The 13,959-nt window shown below is 42.2% G+C and overlaps 1 protein-coding gene across 1 annotated transcript in view; it reads left to right on the top strand.

The window, feature by feature from the left end:
• The window catches only part of LOC146612610 (ryanodine receptor 3), a 116,624-nt gene that overhangs the window by 81,303 nt on the left and 21,362 nt on the right, over positions 1–13,959 (top strand). The window contains exons 50-73 of the mRNA XM_085342496.1: positions 78–298; positions 473–563; positions 1,246–1,386; positions 1,957–2,120; positions 2,252–2,330; positions 2,935–3,024; positions 3,138–3,284; positions 4,590–4,652; positions 4,811–4,886; positions 5,166–5,289; positions 5,426–5,541; positions 5,643–5,710; positions 5,806–5,927; positions 6,104–6,153; positions 7,133–7,193; positions 8,538–8,776; positions 9,751–9,832; positions 9,923–10,053; positions 10,395–10,718; positions 10,924–11,164; positions 11,256–11,343; positions 11,863–11,955; positions 12,857–12,871; positions 13,635–13,805. Coding sequence (XP_085198622.1) covers positions 78–298; positions 473–563; positions 1,246–1,386; positions 1,957–2,120; positions 2,252–2,330; positions 2,935–3,024; positions 3,138–3,284; positions 4,590–4,652; positions 4,811–4,886; positions 5,166–5,289; positions 5,426–5,541; positions 5,643–5,710; positions 5,806–5,927; positions 6,104–6,153; positions 7,133–7,193; positions 8,538–8,776; positions 9,751–9,832; positions 9,923–10,053; positions 10,395–10,718; positions 10,924–11,164; positions 11,256–11,343; positions 11,863–11,955; positions 12,857–12,871; positions 13,635–13,805 — 2,997 coding nt within the window. The remainder of the gene's footprint in view (positions 1–77; positions 299–472; positions 564–1,245; positions 1,387–1,956; positions 2,121–2,251; positions 2,331–2,934; positions 3,025–3,137; positions 3,285–4,589; positions 4,653–4,810; positions 4,887–5,165; positions 5,290–5,425; positions 5,542–5,642; positions 5,711–5,805; positions 5,928–6,103; positions 6,154–7,132; positions 7,194–8,537; positions 8,777–9,750; positions 9,833–9,922; positions 10,054–10,394; positions 10,719–10,923; positions 11,165–11,255; positions 11,344–11,862; positions 11,956–12,856; positions 12,872–13,634; positions 13,806–13,959) is intronic.

The raw sequence follows: 13,959 nt of genomic DNA, 5'->3' as shown, positions 1-13,959 counted from the left end.
TTTCAAATTGCCTCCTTAAAGTTTTAATCACTGTATATCTGAGTTTTGACATGTTGTGTGACCTTTTCCCCCTACAGGAGGGTCTGTGTACCACCGAGACAGCCCTGGCTATGAACCGCTACATCGGTTCAGCCATGCTGCCCCTCCTCACCCGCTGCGCCCCTCTCTTCGCTGGCACCGAGCACTACGCCACCCTCATAGACTCCACCCTGCACACCATCTACCGCCTGTCCAAAGGCCGATCGCTGACCAAGGCGCAGAGAGATGCGATAGAGGAGTGTTTGCTGTCTGTTTGCAAGTAAGAAGCGAAAGAGTTAAAAAAACCACTTTTCCAGAAGTAGTAAAGACTAACAACTTATCTTAACCATCTTTTTGAGTCAGTGTGACGCGCAAAATTGGTCAAAGTCTGAAGATGTTTAAAGGCAGCCCGAGTGCAGCAGAGCTCTTATCTCTCTCCCGCCCTGTCCCGCAGGCACCTTCGTCCCTCCATGCTGCAGCAGCTCCTGCGCCGCCTCGTCTTTGATGTGCCCTTGTTGACTGATTACTGCAAGATGCCTCTAAGGGTGGGCAACAGTTTCTTCGCTCTTTCATTCATTTAAATTCCTCCGTCATCCTTTATTTCAGATCCTCTGTCGCCCTGCCCTCGTGTTTTTGTTTTCGCTGCTTCCCGTCGTCCTAATTATTAATTACTTCTTAATCGCCGTCTTCTCCTTTATTTTAAGTTCTCCCTTTCGTTTCTACATGCTCTTTTTGTGTGGTCCATGTGGTCGCTGCATGGTCCCGCTTTGCTCTCATACGTTCATTAGATTTTCAGCTTGGTGCGGAGCTACCAACAGCTCATTTCCACTAACTCTAATCAATGTAATGGTGCTTGCATTCGCCCCTCTCACTCTCTTTCACGCTCACATAAACCCTCCCAAGGTGCCACAGCTGTAACGCACCTGTAAGAAGTGTTAATCAAAGTGGGGAGCTATAGGAGGGGAAAAAAACAAAACAAGGGGGTGAAGTAGTGGACTGTCATTACGGGCTTGTTGGCTCTACATCTCGACTCTGTCTCTCAGGCCACAGCAAAGAAACCCTGGAGATGTAATAGATTGCGGCTGGCCCACAAAAGTGTTTCTTACTTTAAGTTGTGCTGATTTTGGAAGAAGTGATTCCCCTGTGCGGTGCCATGTGTGGCAGTGTGCATGCTTATTACCTGTCTTTGAACTCGCTAAGCATGTGTGTCTTTCCTGTGCCCTCTAGCTGCTAACCAACCACTACGAGCAAAACTGGAAGTACTACTGCCTCCCTTCAGGCTGGGGCAGCTTTGGAACAGCCTCTGAAGATGAACTACTGCTTACCAAGAAGATCTTCTGGGGAGTGTTTGACTCTTTGTCTCAGAGGGTGAGGGAAAGTCCAAATGCTCTAAAAACACGATAAACCGTTCAATAAAAATCCCATAATTCATGCAGTCTTGATTAACATGTATGTTACTACTTGGGTATAAATAGGTTTAGATCTATTAGCAATGCAGATGGCTGGACTCAAATTCAAATTTCAAATTCAAATTTTTATTTGTCACGTACACAGTCATACACAGTACGATATGTAGTGAAATGCTTGGACAACTGCTCGTGACCTCAGCACATCTCTCTAAATGCCCACTCACGAAAGGAGGCTTTGCAAAGCGCCGATCTGAAAACATCAATATCTGGACAGCCGTCATTGATCCAAAGCCCCGAGCACGCCGGTCCCTCAGCTTTTAAGAATAATTCTTCATTAACGTTTCTTCCGCTTGCCTCTTGCTCTTTCTTTAAGACTGGAGTGGCTATACGACTTTATTCAAGTTCAGCTTAAATTAGCAGTGGAAGACATTACTTGCATTTGTTAAGTAACATTTTTATTTGCAGAGCTCTATAGGAGGAGATGCAATTTCACATTTATTCCTGTTGCTTTCCTTCTTTCCTCATGCAGAAGTACGATCCCGAGCTGTTCAAGATGGCCATGCCTTGTCTCAGTGCCATAGCTGGAGCTTTGCCGCCAGACTATGTGGATGCCTCCATTAGTACCACTGTGGAAAAGCCTGTTTCTGTGGATGCTCAGGGCAACTTTGACCCCAAACCAATCAATACGGCTAAGTAAGCCATTCTGAAGCCAGACACCAATTAGAAACCAATGCACACAAAAAAATGCAGCCACACACTCTGCGTAATTTCATTAACATGCATTTTGCACATACTTGCGACTAACTGTCAGCTTTTTATTCTAGCATCGCTCTTCCAGAGAAACTTGAGCATTTTGCCAACAAGTACGCCGAGCATACCCATGAGAAATGGTCTGCAGAGAAGGTAAGAGCCTTCGCCGAGTCAAATGGCTATTAAATGATGCTGTTTTAGAGCAGGCCACTGGTGTTATGAGAACAGAGCAGGGCACTGCGGAGGATGATAATCAGTGGAGGTGGATTTCAGCTACATGAAAGTGAATAAAAGTAACAAAATTAAGTCAGTGCTGTACATCATGATATCAGCATATCCAATCAGGGTCCCTGGAAGCGGTAGGTGGAGCCTAGCCCAGCTGTCTTAAGCTGATAAGTGGGAAAAAAGTGGATGGATGGTTATCATGATATTTTCTTTTCTTTCTCCTGTGTCACAGTAATGCTTCCCCCTTGGCGATGCCTCCTTCTTTGTTAGAGTGGAGGGATTGCTCTGGCATGCTGACAATAACTTTGGTAGAGCCATAGTAGAGAGCTAATGCGCTCTCTTGTGCCAGCTGCTTAGCCTGCATTGTCTCATTCGTTAAAGTTTTTAACAAAAGCTGAGAGCAGCAACAACCATGACACGGCAAAATATGATGTGTACTTAATCTCGTACTCAGTCTGTCAAATAGTAAATCTTGTCCTCGGGAGACTCTGAAGGCAATCAGGTTTGCTGTCACTCTCTGCTTGCGCCTCAGGTGCTGCTGGGGTGGAAATATGGAGACTGTGTTGATGAGAAGGCGAAGACTCATCCTCAGCTGAGGACCTACAAAGGCCTGACAGAGAAGGTACAGTATGAAGAATGTGATATTTGTAAATAATATTAACTTTAAAGAGATTAGGGCTTTTAAGGCTCATGAGGTTTTTTTATTTGTTCTCCATTTCTGTCTCTGTGCTTCAGGAGAAGGATATTTACAGATGGCCTATTAGAGAGTCCCTGAAGAGTATGCTGGCAATGGGGTGGAGTATCGATAGGACCAAAGATGGAGAGAGCATGTCTCAACAGAGGGAGACTGAGAAAATGAGAAAGATATCTCAGGCCTCACAGGTACGATGCAGGGATGGAAAGTGTTTCCAAAGATTGTACGGTGAAAAATTGCTCGTCTCCAGCACAGCTGTAGTTGCTAATTTGCTTTCCTGTTGAGGAAATCTTGCTTGACTTGACTATGATTGTCAGAGAAGTAGTATAGATGTATGTGATTCCTTACAGTCAAAACACTCAACAGCTACTTTTTAGCTGAATGAATTTAGGCTTGTACACATTGTCATGACGACCTGCTGAAGTTCAAAGTGGATTTAAGTGACTTGCCAGACAGTCTGGTCCGAGTATTTCAGAAACTGCTGATCTACTGGGATTTTACTGGCATCTACTGGGATAGGAACCATCTCTATGGTTTACAAAGAATGGTCCTAAAAAGGCAGAGTATCCGGTGAGCAGCAGTTATCTGGGCCTCTGTGATGCTAGAGAAATCTGGCAGACTGCTTTTAGTTGACAGGCAGCAGTGACTCAAATAACCACTCGTTACAACGACAGCAACATATGCAGAAGAGCATGTCCGAACTTGTTGAACCATAAAAAAGATGGGTTACAGCAGCAGAAGACCGCACCAGGTACCACTCCTGTCAGCTAACAGGAAAGAGAGGCTACAGTTCACCCAAGCTAACTAAATGTGAAGAACAGAAGATTGGAAAGATGTTGTCTGATTATATGAGTCTCAATTTCTGCTCATTCAGATGATGGTATAAATAATTTAAAGCATGGATTCTACAGCATGATCTTATATGGACGGTTCAGGTCGGTGCTGTTGCTGTAGGAGATATTTTCGTGGCATGCTTTGGGCCTCTTAGTCCACAATTTCATAGATGAACGTGAATGAATTCATCGTTAACGCATGAATATATGCCACATGCACATTTAAGCAGGTTAAAGGCACAAATGCAGAATCCCTGCGATCCTAACAGAACTTTGAATGCTGAACTTCTACCTGGTAGTGTTACTGTGCTGTTTTTTAGCTTTATAGGTTAAAATCAGTTAATTATACTGTTACCTTGTATGAATTCTAAACAAGAATTTATTTACATTTCAGAAGCGTGATCTTTTTTTTTTTTATCGAATCATTACTTGTAAATAAACTTAGCAATGTTAGCTGTATTTACTTTACATTTTCTAGTTTTCGTACAGGACCACCAACAGCACAGTACTAATGTTACTAATCACCTCCTTCAATAAGCCCAAATACACAAAATAATCCTTAAACACAGGCTATTAAGTCTTCTGTTATCCAACGTTCGATTTACAGATAACAGCACAATCAAGCTCAGACTCTCACCGCAAACTTACATGTGTTTTCAGGCTAACGGCTTCAATCCGAGCCCAATAGACACAAGCAACGTGGTTCTATCCAGAGAGCTGCAAGTGAGTGACCCCGCGTTTGATTTGTTGCACTTCTTCCCTTTTTCATGTATCAAAGGACGCCTCAATCTGAATGCGAGATCAAAAGCAATCCTTCCTGCATGCAAATGAGTAATGTGGGCGGGATGTGCGTCTCACTTCAATTTTGTCTTGTTTTCAAGGGGATGGTGGAGGTGGTGGCTGAAAATTACCATAACATCTGGGCCAAGAAGAAGAAAAGTGACCTTGGAAGTCGAGGTGATTTGCTAATGAAGCCGAACAGAAATGCGTACTGCTTAGAGACGCATGAAAAGCAGACAGGAAGAGTATGTGTGTGTGTTGGGTGGGTGGAAGTAAAGTGCTGGTTGTTGCGTTTAAATGTGTTTGGGAGCATATGCACGTGTCTGCCTCGCTGGTCTTGACTAACTCGATTCAGCCGAGTGGTGCTCTCCGGTTCGCCATCTGCCTTCACGGAGACGCTCAGCGGAGAGAGACGTGGCTAATCGTGTCTGAACAATAAGCTGCTTGTGGTTTCAGGAGGGGGAACACATCCTCTGTTGGTGCCCTACGACACGCTGACGGCCAAGGAGAAGGCCCGCGATCGAGAGAAGGCTCAGGACCTTTTTCGCTTCCTGCTAATCAATGGATATAGCATCACAAGGTCAATACAAACAGAAGCTCTCTCTGATGTTGAGTTAAGGTTTTGCAGAAAGTTTGAATGAATTTATAACTAGCCGTGGAATCCATCACCAAGGTTTTACCAACATTTCATTTATAGACATCTTCTTATGTTGCAGAGGTCTGAAGGACTTGGAGCAGGATTCCTCCTCCATGGAGAAAAGGTTTGCCTACAAATTCCTCAAGAAGCTGCTCAAATATGTTGACTCAGCCCAGGAATTCATTACCCACTTAGGTATGACAAAAATAATACTAATAATAATACACAAGATATGACTAAAGCAGACTTCAATTACATCAAATAAGCTTCTTTTTAAATAAATATTCTCAATCCAGAAGCCATGGCTGTCAGCGGCAAGACAGACAGGTCACCTCATGAGCAAGAAATCAAGTTTTTTGCCAAAGTAAGAAAGCGGCACAAATACTGCATGTGGAGAGCTCGTTCAAACATGATGCGATTAACCTGACCTGGCTTCTCATCGTCTTTGTTGCCCTTCAGGTGCTCCTCCCTCTCATTGACCAGTACTTTAAGAACCACTCTCTCTACTTCCTGTCCTCCCCTAATAAGAATCTAAGCAGCAGTGGCTATGCCTCCAACAAGGAGAAAGAAATGGTCACCAGGTACCCATTTAGTTGATGTACATTCAACAGTGCAGCATGTTGCATGATTATTTCTTGTTGCCATATTCTGCTTGAAATTAAATTGAACTCTTAACTTGAATTACTACTCCTCTGTTCATTTACTAACCCTGATTTTCTGATTTCATTGCTATTTCTTTAATTCCTCATGCCTCCAGCCTCTTTTGTAAACTGGCAGCTCTTGTCAGACATAGGATTTCACTCTTTGGTAAGCCGACTACTAGTATCTGGTCAGGTGTGTGTGTGTGTATGTGTGTATGTGCTGCCTTATGAGCTTTGTTAACATCACCTTGAACATTTTCAGCTTAAAAATGTAAACACAGATGTGAGAGAAAGAGTCAGGCCTTAAGGGAAGAGTTCTTGCCCAAAGCTACTGTAGCATGAGAACCTGAATGCTTTACTTATAAACATGAAATATGACACCACTTTAGCTCAATATAAATATTAGAAGCAGCCAGCCTGACTTTGCCTAGCATCTTTTTTTTGTAGCTATGTCGCTAACTTAGTTTATGTGCTGACCCAAAGTTACTATAATTCCATAACATATGCAAGAAGAGGAGCTGTTTCAGCAGCTGCTGGTGCCAGACTCTCTGCCTGGCGCCATGCATCAGACATGGCACATGGATTTGAAATGCAAGAAAATCTAATTGGCTGCTGGCTCTAGAGTGGGAGTAAAGCGAGTCTTTATTTCACTATGTTGGAACTCTATAAGTAATTATGCATATTCTAAGTCTTTGATGTTTAGTTATATTTATATTTTCATCCTCTTAAAAATTCTTTATGTTAAACATTATATTCATTTTATAAATGGATATAGTCTGGAAACTGAGCTGTCATCTGACAAATTGTCCTCTGGGGACAACAGCCAGTGTCTTGCTACTTCTAGTGCAGTGATCAGATAAATGTCTCCTGTGCTATACTTGTTACTATCCTATAAGTGAATCTGGATACATTTTAACAAGCTAAAAGAAGCAAAATCAGACAATATTCAGTAGCTTTGAGTCTGTATTGCTGTCACATGAATCAAATGGAAATTGTTTTGACTGCACATCCAGCTAAGGGGGCTTCTTGAATGTTGTGTTAATCTGAGAGGCTCAATACAGACGAATGAATCATTCTAAGACAAGAAAGAAACGAGCGTGTATCCACATCATGATGATGGCTTATGTGTTCTTGGTGTTTCGTAGGGAGTGACTCCACCACCATGGTCAGCTGTCTGCATATCCTGGCACACACACTCGATACCAGGTTGGTGCAAATTTTGGTGCTAACTTTAAAAATTAAAGGAGATCAATTTAGCCATTTCCAAGTTTATGTTTTTTCATTTGTTAGTCACTTTTTGTACCATAACTTGCACTTTTAAGACTAGTGGGAAATACCAAAATACATCATTTCATTTTGACTATAAGACACATAAAACAACAATAATGACCATGTTAAGCACATGTTTCCAATAGTAATGTCTGAAAAGTTATGATTTGATATGTTTTCTTCCTCATACTCCAAACCTTATTTGTGCTTTAATTAAAAGCCTGATATGTAGAGCATTTTATTCCCAAAGACAAAGATATTTTCTCTTTTTTCCTGGCTCCTGGCTAGAACATTTTATTTCTGGAAAAGTAGATTCCCAAATGTAAAAACAACATCCCCAAAACGTTTTTGAACCCAGCTTCACTGAATATTCACATCCTGGAATGCATTCAGATTAGAGCACATTTGGATACAAAAAAAGCCAATTTGCAAACACAAAAATAAATACATAAATCTCTCGCTCTGAATAATCGACACAGGAAGGTTTCATCATGATATTTTTTGTAAATATTTGCCTGTTAAACTCTGAAAAACAGAAGATTTTAAATGTTATCTCAGTTGTGCTTAAACAATAATTGGTTTGAGAGGCACTGAAAAGCAAATCTAACCTCTGCTGAGCCCTCGAGAGGCGTATATTTGTCTTTTAAACAGTTTTAATTCAGGAGTCTTATGGGAGGCACTGGCATTAACAAAGAGCCTCCTTTGCCATTTAAATAAGCAACACAAATTTCATGCAGCACATGTTGCCCAAGGCTCACAGTGTTCTTTAGAGGCAGTGCACTGTTTCCTAATGCAGCGTACACATAATGAGGCTAAATTTGCAACATGTTATTGCGCCCTGTTTGTGCAGAAGATGCCCACAGACTCTGTCTTTCATTTCTCCTTCCTTCTGGGATACGTTAAAGCTTAACAATAGGCAATTCATTTGCCAATGTTACGAACTGTGAAATGCTCAAAACAGACACACTAATCATCTTAATGCACCGAGTGCTGTGCCGTTTTTCTTAGGTCTATAACAGGCATGCTCACCTTGGACTTAAATATTCTCCTTAGTTTATTAAATAAATCATTCATGTTTGAGTGCGAGGGCAGTCGGGTCGATACTCACACCTCATATTTCATGACTAAAGCCTTCACGTGCTCTGAGAGTGGAATAATTGCGTTTGTGAGCGCGCTCCACCGTGGGTAAACAACGTCGTCCTTTGCATGCCAATCTGTCCCCCCTTGTGTTTCTCCTCATTCGGTTTCAGTTGTTCATCACGCTCTCGTTCACCCTAACAGGACAGTGATGAAGTCGGGCTCCGAGCAGGTGAGGGTGGGGCTGAGGACGTTCTTCGAGAACGGCGCAGAGGATCTGGAGAAAACGTTCGAGAACCTGAAGCTGGGGAAGTTCACCCACTCCCGCTCGCAGATGAAAGGAGTGTCGCAGAATATCAACTACACCACCGTAGCTCTGCTTCCCATCCTAACTGCTCTGTTTGAACACATTACTCAACACCACTTTGGAGTCGACCTGCTCCGTGAGTCCTGACAGCAAAGGAATGATCAAACGTGTTGTTTGAGAGGTTGCAAAGGAAGGAAAAAATAGTCAAATGTCAGTGTTAAGTTTATTGTAATTCATGATTTTATCTTTGTAGAGGTTTTTCACAGTCCATTAGAATATCATATCAGTTTAGCTTCACTTTAAATTTTATGTAATGAAGTACTTTTTGCTCTGACTCTGGTTAGTACCTCAGGTCACATTTCACTCATTCTGCTCCAGAGACATGCTCAGTCATGTGAACCGGGCTGTGTATAACCTTGGAGCGAGTATTTGTAACATATAGTACTATGCAAAAGTCACCTCACATTTCTATATATTTTGCTTTTAAGGAGTCGGACATTCTTAGAATTTTTTGTTGTCTTGATAGTTTCAGTATTTCTGAAGATTATTCAAAGTTTTCCTTTGGATGCTGTTTTTCCACTATTATCACTCCAGTCTTTATACTTGGCCATTTGCAGGAATGTTTACCAATTTCAAATCTTTAGGCACTTTGTTACCACACACATTTTCTTCGCATTTCTTTTAGCTGACTCTACAAAAAATGCAGAAACAGACACAGTTTTGTAGACATAAAATTATATTTTTTGCACCAAAGATCTAATTGCTGAAAACTTGGCATGTCTTGGTGTTGTCACGGCTGGGCAGCCGGTGTGTTTGCAGTGTGGACCCAAAAGCAGACTTGGGAGAACAGGAAATGAAGAGTACTGAAAAGCGAGTTGTTTATTAGGCTGAAAACCAAAAATAGAAAACACACAGCAAAGCAAAACAAGGGCGGGACTAAACTAAAACCTAAACTGGGAAAAGTTAAGCTAACTATGAAAACGATGACATGGGAAATGAACACGAAACTGAACAGGAACACGCAAAACGTAGACGTGAGATAATCCAAATTCATTTACAGATGTCAAATTTACTTCCTCCAGCTGAATTCTAATCGTTCTATTTTCCTAGTGGATGACGTCCAAGTGTCCTGCTATCGAATCCTGACCAGCCTCTATGCTCTGGGCACTGGGAAAAACATCTACGTAGAAAGGTATCCTAAGGTTAAATGTTGTATTCACTGATAAAAGCTCCAATAAAGAAACATGCTGACCTTTAATTAAACTCTCTTTGCGTCCCTCAGACAGCTGCCAGCTCTCGGTCAGTGTCTGGCAACTCTGGCCGGCGCCTTGCCTGTTGCCTTCCTAGAGCCGCAGCTCAACCCGTACAACCCCTGCTCAGTTTTTAATACGAAGAGCGCCAGAGAACGAGCCAGTGAGTCATATGTAATTATTTCAAAATAAAAGAGATTCTAAATTTATTCAAGCATTTATCATCATGACCTCTTTTTGCTCTCAAACATTAGGATTTATGAATCGCCTTAATTATCACAATCATGCGACACAAGATTTTATAAAATTGCAAATACCCCTTTTTTGTCTCTTTTTATGTCATCTTCTCTTATTGTCTAACAAGCATCTTATTGATATGAATGATGCCCAGCAGATGGATAGTGATGATGTTGTGGGGTGTTCATTACTGATGTTCGAAAGAAGAAATCCTAAATGTGCTGGTGTGAATTAAATCTTCAAATATCAGCCCCTGTTGTGTTTTAGCTCTAGGAATACAAGACTCAGTGGAAGAAATGTGTCCTGGCATGCCACGGCTGGACCGCCTCATGAAGGACATCAATGACATGGCAGAGTCTGGAGCGCGGTACACAGAGATGCCCCATGTGATTGAGGTGGTGCTGCCCATGCTGTGTAACTATCTGTCCTACTGGTGGGAAAGGGGTCCTGAAAACCAGCCGGCCAGCGGAGGAAGCATCTGCTGTACCACAGTCACCTCGGAGCACCTCAGTCTGATTCTCGGCAACATCCTCAAGATCCTCAACAACAACCTGGGCATCGATGAGGCCTCGTGGATGAAGAGAATTGCAGGTGTGGATCTGTGAATGCTGCCACTAAACACTAAATGACTGAGTCATGAGGAATGATTAAGAAAACGGGGAAATATATTTACCATAATTTTTAGCTATGCAGATGTTTGCATGCTAAATTTGAATTTAATCGTGGTAAACATTATATCTACAAAGCTTACATTAAAAAATCAAATATAAATTTTTTTCTGCCTTTCACCGTTCAGTGTACGTACAGCCCATCATCAGCAAGGCCCGTGCAGACCTGCTGAAGAGCCACTTCCTGCCCACGCTGGAGAAACTAAAGAAGAAGACGGTGAAAGTGGTGGCTGAGGAAGAGCTCCTCAAGGCCGACTGTAAAGGAGACACTCAGGAGGCCGAGCTGCTCATCCTGGACGAGTTTGCCGTACTCTGCAGGGACCTGTACGCGTTTTACCCTATGCTCATTCGTTATGTGGACAACAACAGGTCAGCTTGCTGAGCAGTAACTCGTGGGGTTATTTTAAAGATGCATTTTAAAGTTGGTTTAAAGTGTAATCATCTGTCTGTGCCACTGCAGGTCAAGGTGGCTGAAAGAACCAGATTCAGACTCCAACGACCTCTTCAGGATGGTCGCAGAGATATTTATCCTTTGGTGCAAGTCACATGTAAATGTTCTGATTTATTACATGTTATATCGTGTCTTTTGTCCCGTCTCCCACCCCTCACCCCCAACCGTTCATGGCAGATGGCCCCGCCCCTCTCTGAGCTGGTTCTGTTCGAGGTTTCTTCCTGTTAAAAGGGAGTTTTTCCTTCCTACTGTTGCCAAAGTGCTTGCTCATAGTAGGTCGTCTCATTGAATAGAATAGAACTTTATTAAACCCTATGGGGAGGACCCCTCAGAGAAATTATGAACACCAGTTCACCTGAAATACAAATTAGAAAAAATACCAAGCAGGTACAAATATTTAAGAAAAGAATTTTCAAAATAAAACATCAGAAGCAGCAAGCTGTTGGGTTTTTATCACTATTATTTAGGGTCTTTACCTTACAGTTTAAAGCACCTTGAGGAGATTGTTGTTGTGGTTTAGTGCTATAGAAATAAAATTGAATTGAATTATATTAAGAAAGGTCAGAGAATCTCTATGACCAATAATACATATTTATAATCTTTTTTTTTCACTCAGAATTTCAAAAGAGAAGAACAAAACTTTGTGGTCCAGAATGAAATCAACAACCTTTCATTCTTGACTGGAGATAATAAAACCAAGATGTCCAAGGTAGGTTTCAATAAACTATCCACTTGTTCTTGAATTGACAGTTCAGTCGATTAACGCTCTGTTACTACTCATCGGTGCGTTCACCAATCACGGCGCGGAGGAAAAGATATTATGTCTGTGTTTCAGAGACGCAGGTAAAAAAGAGCAGACGTAAGTAGGATCAGTAGGATGATACATGTTAACATCAGCCGTGTTAACAGATTCATTTTTGCGTACATGTGCTCATATGTTAACATGTTACATGCAGTGGAACTACATGTGTAAATACGCAAACACACAGTTCAAAGTCACAAGTGGGAGGAGTACAGCAGAAAACCTTGTTGCCAATAACAAGACTATATTGACCCAAACCTGCTGCCCCTCCCTGAGCCTGGTTCTGCTGGAGGTTTCTTCCTGTTAAAAGGGAGTTTTTCCTCCCCACCCTCGCCAAGTGCCAAGGATCTGATTGTTGGGGGGACTGTTGTTGTGATTTGGTGCCATATAACAAAAACTGATTGAAGTTGAATAGAACTGAATGTTAAAATGGAATTGTGTGTGTGTGTGTGTGTGTGTGTGTGTGTGTGTGTGTGTGTGTGTGTGTGTGTGTGTGTGTGTGTGTGTGTGTGTGTGTGTGTGTGTTAGGCACATGTGTATGAATGTACTTGCTTGTTGCAATAACTTGAGGAAACTAACATTCATCCCTCACTAAACAAATATTTCTTCATATTTTCAGGCCCTGTAAGCATTACAGGGGTTAGCGCGTTTTATTTCTTGTCTGCCTGCTTTAGATGTTTAAAGGCAAACAAATGGTTTTCATTGCAGTGCACGTCCACGCGACGACCGTGCGCTTCCATTAATTGCCCTCTCGTCCTTTTTCTTCTATCTGTCTTTCCCTCTCTGTCTCTCTCTCTGTCTCAAACAGTCCTTTAAGGAAAAGGTAGAGTGATGCAGTGCATGAGCTGTTTACCTGCCAGCTTATTGGCTTACATGCTCTAGTCGCCAAGCAGAAAAGCCAATAGCTTGAGCCCCTGTGCTATATAGTCTGCAGTGCAGTTATACATTATGTCACCCAATTATTTGTGGCCTCCATTCATCACCTCGTTTGACGTGGACACTTTGGTCATTCCTCATTGCCGTGTGGGTGAAACGTGTCTCATCTAGAGTAATGAAGCCCAGCCCGTGTGTAGAAAGTCTTGTGGTGTGTTTGCTGTTGATGGATTGTGATCCTCCGGTGTGTTTAGCCCATACTATTTATATTTTTGTCGATGTGTGATAACACTGTGCGTGTGCGTGTCAGACTATATATCTATGTTAGTATGGAGATTAGCGTTCTCTCAGAGCCAGCATCTCCAGTTTGGCTCAGCCTGCTTTTCAACTGAGGTGTGAGACTCCATTCTTAATGCTTCAGTAGCACCCATGATTTAGTCCAGTCACAGATTTTTGCCAAGGCTGAAAAAGTAAACGCTTCAGTCGCCTCTGGCTTTTGCTCAAGCACAGTGTGAATGCTCCCACTGTGGCACAAAATACTGTTAAGGTATCAGTGTAAATGTAGAGGGGAATTGTTTTGGGTGTAGCATTAGTCTCAGCAAAAAGAAAATAGTGTGCTCCACCTTTTAAAGACTAAACATATTAAATGCGGAGAGCTGTTGGCTTTTATTTTCTAGTGTGTGTGGTCTAAGATTAACACTGTGAATTCACAGTCTGGGGGACAAGATCAGGAGAGGAAGCACAAGAAGCGGCGAGGTGAGTTCTACTCCATCCAAACCTCACTGATTGTAGCCGCCCTGAAGAAGATGCTGCCTATCGGTCTTAACATGTGCACCCCGGGAGATCAGGAGCTCATCTCTCTGGCTAAGACACGCTACCTCATGGTGAGAAACCGTCTGTCACATACTGTATATAATTGGACACGAATAAGTGATTTACACACTTTCACAGTAGATTCTTATTGTTAACATGACCCCTGCTAACTTTTTTGAGCTGTCGAGTGAAACACATGCATGCAAAAACACAACCTCCTCGGCA

This window comes from Diplotaxodon limnothrissa, linkage group LG19, assembly GCF_057381915.1.
Source record: "Diplotaxodon limnothrissa isolate DT_005_m linkage group LG19, D_limnothrissa_male_GT1.1, whole genome shotgun sequence".
Taxonomy (NCBI): domain Eukaryota; kingdom Metazoa; phylum Chordata; class Actinopteri; order Cichliformes; family Cichlidae; genus Diplotaxodon; species Diplotaxodon limnothrissa.
The sequence above is the reverse complement of the archived record's forward strand: the minus strand, read 5'-3'. Positions and strand labels throughout refer to the sequence as shown.